The following is a 6,406-nucleotide window of genomic DNA, read 5'->3' on the forward strand; positions in this document are numbered from 1 at the left end:
AATAAGAGGGCTGTCCACACAGGACATCTTTTTGCATTCTATTGCGCCACTTTTCCATTTCCATATGTAAATAGTCAGACATGTTTGACTTTTGCACTCGAGTCTTGCACATGACAGTAAAAAGAAATTAAACTTTTTAAAAAAATGTCTCTACTGTAGAGCTTGCATTCCATTGTGTGAATGGCCCCTAAGAGACACAGTATATGCCTCAACACCAGTGCTTGGCCTCTAAACCCTCCTTGATGGATGCCATGGTTGCCATTCATAACAGTGATTTTGCTATAGCTGATAGTGTGAGGGTGCTGTTGGCAAACATTTGAATGCATATTTCTGTAGTAAGATAAATAATCAGCCTGAGCTGGCTAAGTAGACAAACAGTTTAGTCAATGCGTAGTGGCATGTTGTACAAGCCTGAGCTTGGGGTTTATTGACTGAGGTTGGGATGCTTGGTACTCACAATTTTATTGTTGAACGAATCTATGATTCAGTGCTTTAGAACAATAGCTTAGATTTTTTTTTTTAATTGCTGATTACATTTTTTACAACCTGTGCCTTTGTTCAGGATTGTATAAAGAGACTACAGCACGGTTTGCTATCCAACATTTCACATCTGACAATGGCAACTGAGAGTGTAAGTGCCTCTTTCTCCCTGATTGTCTGTGTCCCACAGTTTGTCATGATGTTTTAGCACAATGCAAACTATCAGTGTTGTGTTTTGTCTGACAGATTGTGTTCTATGAAGACAGGAACTTCCAGGGAAGGTCCTATGAGTGTAAGGGAGACACAAGTGACCTTCATTCTTTTTTTAGCCGCTGTAATTCTGCAAAGGTGAAGGGGGGCTTTTGGGTGCTGTATGAGTGGCCAAACTACATGGGCTATCAGTATATTCTGACCCCAGGGGAGTATCCAGATTATCATCATTGGATTGGCTTCAGTGATTGTGTCCGATCTTGTCGTCTACTCAGGCATGTAAGTCCAATGGCAACACACATGATCACTTTGAATTGCTCTCAGTGAGTAATAAGTAAACAGTGTGATTAGGTGTATACATAGGAACATCATTTGTGTTTCCTTCAGGTTACTGGACATCTCAAGCTGAAGCTCTTTGAGAGGCCCAATTTTGATGGCCAAACATGGGAAGTTACAGAAAGCACCCCGTCCATTCAGGAACGTTTCCTCTGTAGAGAGATCCATTCCTGCAAGGTCCAGGAAGGTCCCTGCGTGTTCTTCAAGCATGCAAACTACAGTGGCCGTCAGTACCTCCTTGAGAAGGGAGAGTACAGACGCCACACTGAATGGGGGGCCATGCATCCCACTGTGGGCTCTGTTCGTCAGGTCACCACAGACTGTTGAATTGAAAACTTGTTGTCACTACTACTGAAAAATATTGAAAAATAAAATAATTTGAAGAGGCATTCATTTATGTGAGTTGTGTCTATTTTTGTCTGGTTGCCATAAAACAATATAAAGCTGAAATACTCCTAACTTATTAAGTAAAAAAACATTCTTTCAAGCTAGTTTATCATTTATAGTTCTATGAATGACTGCTTTGTAAAATCAAATCGTCACCTTTATTTTTATAGTGCTTTAGTAAGTTTTAGCAACAGTAGTGTTGTTATTCAGTTTAATTTTGAATGTTAATTCAATTCAGTTCAATAACAGTGTTGATGTTGTAAGATTCATCAATTATGAACAAATTTGATGCTGCTATAAAGGAGCTCTACAGAAGACAATAGTGTCATTATTCAGCTCAGTTCAGTTACATTCTAGTGGTGTTCCCTTCCTACAGCGTCAATGTGATAATATTACTGAATATTAAGTGTCTTTAGACCCCCAACTAAACGAGCCAAAGGCAATGATGGCAAGGAGCCCAAACTCAATCAGGTGACAGAAATGGAGAAAAAATAAAACCTTGGGAGAAACCATCCTCAGTCAAGGACCAGTTGTCCTCTGGCCTAAATGAACAAACACAGTGTGATATTGAGCACTGAGTGGTATTTGTGAGTTCATACAGTGTGTGCAGCTCTTGAGCAGAAATGGTTTCAAGTAAGTTTTACGTATTTTATATTTTCTTAAACCAAACCCACTGAACAAGAGTTGTCTGACTCTGACATAAATCAGACAAACAACAACAGCAGTCCAATTCCTGAGCAACTTACAAAGCAAATCACAATCAGTTTTATCAGATTATATTACATTTACTGTATATAAGATTAAAGGAAGTTATATATATAATACAACATTCTATATATAATGTTCTTATCAGACAATGTGTATTTAGACAGAGCAAAAAGCTATTTTCAGTAATTCCACACACTCTGATTAGATATTTTACTTTATAATTGCGTAACAATTTGTATAATTCCATTTTTACCTTATAATAGCATATAACTTTATTATTTTTATTTACATAGCATCTCTCTTTATTTATGATATATGGAAATATGGTATGTGTTGTTATTTGTACTTAATGCAACAGTATATACCACTATTTACAATGTAACCTGTTTTAAACTTAGTATACAGTAAATAGCCAATGCCTTGTTTTAATATTCGGTTTACACTTCTGTCTGACAGTAGAGCAAGAGTTTGGGGTGCAGCGTACAAACACAAATGCATCAGTTCATTTGGCATGTGTTACACCTTATTCAATATGAACATGTGGCTTGATGCCAATGCTGCTCCAACTATGCCAGTACCAGCATCTGGAAAACAATTTAATTAGCCCAATAAATATTTTCTGGACTCAGCCATTGCAGAATCAAAAGGACAGGGTTTCATACAATGGCCACTGCATTAATCTGCAGGAACAATCTAGAAACAATCGCAGTATCGGCTTTTGATGATGCAGTTGTTGCGGCCATTCATATAACAATGCCTGGCAGAGCAACTCAATGTGAAACATATAAATCTCGCTCATTGCCCTTTCAATACAAAGAATACATCAAAAGGAGGAATGAAATTAACCCCAAATATGGACAAAATGGGAAAAGTAAGACATATTTTGCTTGCATAAACTGGCTCTGCAATCTTTTCCTTGGCTTAACTATGTTTCTACATCTTCTCCCATACAAATTATCTTTTATGAGGACAAAAACTTTCAGGGACATTGCTTTGAGTGCAGCAAGGACTGCCCAGAGCTGTCATCCCACTTCAGCCGCTGTAACTCCATCCAAGTTGAAAGTGGGGCCTGGGTTTTGTATGAACGTCCAAACTTCATGGGCTGCCAGTACATCCTAACCAGGGGAGAGTATCCTGATTACCAGCACTGGATGGGATACAATGACTCTATAAGGTCTTGCCGCATGGTGCGAAATGTAAGTCATGCCTGTTTGGAGAAACATAGCTGGGCTATTTAGCCCAATACAGGTCTATGTTCCTCCTTTTCAGCAAAAACGGTTGCCCACACCAACATATACTGTATGCCACACTAACCATTCAGGAACAGCAGTATTGGCCCTAAACTCTGGCAGATGTGGAATAACACTCTATTGTTCCCCACTGGAAGTTTATTTTGATCTTGGAGGGGGTTTAAACAAAAAACCCAGTATGCATAAACTGAAATAATTTTTTAAATAATTCAATGCCCCATTAATATAATTTTAGGTGATTCTAGATATGATTTTGCTCATTCTACAGTAAATGGCCTATAAGAAATCAATGCATTGTAATGGTATTTGGCTATCCACTCTCTCTTTTGTAGCATACTGGCATTTTCCGTATCCGTCTGTATGAGCGGCCTGACTTCCAGGGTCAGATTATGGAGTGCAGTGAGGACTGGCCCTCTCTCTATGACCGCTTCCGTCACCGTGAGGTACAGTCCTGTAACGTTCTGGATGGGGCCTGGGTCTTCTATGAGCATCCTAACTACAGGGGACGTCAGTATTTGTTGGAGAGAGGCGAGTTCCGCCACTTCACTGACTGGAGTGCCATGCATCCTACTGTCGGCTCCATCCGCCGTGTTCAGGAGTTTTAGGTCTTTCAGTGTGTAGTTAATTGTTCCTTAACTATTTAATAAAAAATGACACTGAGCGCTCCCAAAGCTCCAGTCTCCTGGTTTATTTTGTTCCACTCTAAAGTCAGCTGGTCTTCAAACAAAGCATTTAAATAAAGACCATGGAATTTTTATATTACTTTAAATTTAAAAAAAAGCAATGTCATGAAATATTATTACAATTGTTTTCTATTTTAATTTTTTTTTTTAATATATCTATACCTGTGATAACAAAGATTACTTTTCAGCAGCCAATACTGTTGTCTTCAGTGTCACAATATCATTTAGAAATCATTCTAATATGCTGACTTGGTTTTACGCTTATGCATTTTGTTTAGGATTCTTTGATGAATAGAAAGTTCAAAAGAACAGCATTTATTTGAAATGTAACTAATGTGTTACCTTATAATTGTCTTTACTGTCTCTTTTGAGCAATTTAATGTGTCATTGCTTAATAAAAGTATTAAAGGGATAGTTTACCCTCACCTTACTGACCCTCAAGTTTACTGACCCTATATTAAATAAAATAAATAAATAAGTGTGTGTGTGTGTGTGTGTGTGTGTGTGTGTGTGTGTGTGTGTGTGTGTCAAATGTTAACCATTTTTTAATATATTTATTAATTGTCTTCTCATAGCTTTCAGCATCTGCTGTTGATATAACTCAATACTCCCCTCTGTTGGTTTATTGCTTCTGAATGGTCTCTTACAAACTTAGATTTTAAAATGTAAAATTTTTTACTTCTGTTACATTTCATAGAATACAATAAACCAGAATTTACATTTACATTTTAGTACTGTCATGACAAACTGTACATTTTACGATAAATAAATAAACAATGAATTAATTTAAATATATTTGATAAATACAGTTGCATGTAAACACTCATGAGTTTATTTAAAGTTTATTTATAATCTACATGACAGATGAAGAATCAGGTTGAAATAAATGGTTTAAAAATAAACTGCCTCTTCAGGCTTTTTGCAGTACTGACGCTGAGGTCAGGAATTTTGTTTTTGCTACCAGTACCTGATCACATGAATATACATACCACACATGTTTTTTAACCATTTGTATGTGAGAATGAGTGCTTGTGTGTTTGTATAGGCAGAGAGAGAGAGAGCATGAGCTGCCAGTTGTGTGAGTTGCTGGTCAATAACCCCTGCTAAATCTCCCCATACAATAGTTCAGGCCATGATGATGACTCAGGAGCTTTTCCAGAGTTCAGCATATGCCCAAAGTCCACAATGCTGATGCAGACCAGAGAGGGACAAGAGTATGTTCGAAACAAAAGAGGATTTTTTTCTGCACAAAGGCCACCAGCAAGCACTTTTTTTCCACTGGTGGGCCCACAGGGCAGCACGTATCTGTTGGTCCAGATTCCTCCATAGGCATCCAGCACTGAATGGAAGGATAGTTCACAAAGTTCACATACTAGATGTTCTGCTAGCCTGACAGCGCCCTCTTGTGGTAGTCATTTTTATAACTTTTTAACATATGGTGCTCAGATGACTTTCCTTGACACATTCCTAGATAATTATTTTGGATAATTGCGGAGTTATTCAAAATCTAGTATGTACTGTAATCAGATTTTTTTAATTGATTTTATTGACATCCACTGTAGCCAATTATCATATTTAAAAAGAAATTAAACAATGTTGCTTTATATTTTATATAACTAACTTCGAGTTAAAAAAGCATAAAACAGCAGCTGTAAAGTATTTTCAATCTCCCAGCATGCCAAAGTCACACAACATGGTGGCAACACGATTAAAACCATTGCTGACTTTATTGGAAACTTCTAAGCATTAAACCTGTAATACTTTTTTTTTTTACAATTCTCAAGTTTAGTGACTAAAAAATGCCAACATTGAATGTTTAGTGATTAAAGAAAATGCAACAGTGGCTTTCTGCAGCCAATACATTTGTATTTTATTTTTTAGTTTAGTTTAATATTACCATATCCTATATAAATCATTAATATACTCCAAATGATTTTTGAATGTACTGAGATTAACTAAATGAAGTGTCAACCTAGTTTACTGAGAAGAGTTTTATAGAGGTTAATGCAACACTGTAGGTCCTTAAATATGCATTTTCAGATACTTTACAAGGGCGTGGTGAAGTGTGGGAATGCTCCAGGATCATTAAAGTGTACAGAGTGATAGAGACTCTGAGATAAACATATCCACATTTTAGTCTCGTAGCTTGCTGGGATGTCGCCTCAAGAAGGTCAAAGCATAACTGCTTGTAGTTTGTATGTAGTAGTGAAATGGTTTTCAATATTGCAACACCAAAAAATTTACACAAAACAAAATATGTATAAAAATCACGATTTTTATAACCAGTGATGTGCTACAGGCAAGTTTAAAGGCGTAATAATAATACATAATCAGCATCAGCTTGGGTCTGTT

At 36.9% G+C, this 6,406-nt stretch overlaps 2 protein-coding genes across 4 annotated transcripts; both read left to right on the plus strand.

Annotated features, from left to right (window-relative positions):
* The first annotated feature begins 367 nt into the window (after nucleotides 1-367).
* On the plus strand, nucleotides 368-1,409 carry LOC107658282 (beta-crystallin S-1-like). Of its 3 annotated transcripts, none has more exons than XM_016446779.1 (4): nucleotides 368-436; nucleotides 563-631; nucleotides 727-969; nucleotides 1,078-1,409. In XM_016446779.1, exons 2-4 carry the CDS (start codon nucleotides 617-619, stop codon nucleotides 1,351-1,353), a joined length of 534 nt encoding a protein of 177 aa, XP_016302265.1. In that variant the 5' UTR covers nucleotides 368-436; nucleotides 563-616; the 3' UTR covers nucleotides 1,354-1,409. The 3 variants fall into 3 exon arrangements, with proteins under 3 accessions (XP_016302265.1, XP_016302264.1, XP_016302266.1); XM_016446780.1 differs by having other exon boundaries at nucleotides 412-449; XM_016446778.1 differs by having other exon boundaries at nucleotides 395-631.
* Nucleotides 1,410-2,904: 1,495 nt separating this feature from the next.
* LOC107658281 (gamma-crystallin B-like) lies at nucleotides 2,905-4,049 on the plus strand. The gene is made up of 3 exons (XM_016446777.1): nucleotides 2,905-2,992; nucleotides 3,075-3,317; nucleotides 3,704-4,049. The coding sequence occupies exons 1-3, from the start codon at nucleotides 2,957-2,959 to the stop codon at nucleotides 3,974-3,976; spliced, it is 552 nt and encodes a 183-aa protein (XP_016302263.1). The 5' UTR covers nucleotides 2,905-2,956; the 3' UTR covers nucleotides 3,977-4,049.
* Nucleotides 4,050-6,406: the final 2,357 nt, after the last annotated feature.

This window comes from Sinocyclocheilus anshuiensis, unplaced genomic scaffold (genome assembly GCF_001515605.1).
Source record: "Sinocyclocheilus anshuiensis isolate Anshui unplaced genomic scaffold, SAMN03320099.WGS_v1.1 scaffold263, whole genome shotgun sequence".
In the NCBI taxonomy this organism is placed as follows: domain Eukaryota; kingdom Metazoa; phylum Chordata; class Actinopteri; order Cypriniformes; family Cyprinidae; genus Sinocyclocheilus; species Sinocyclocheilus anshuiensis.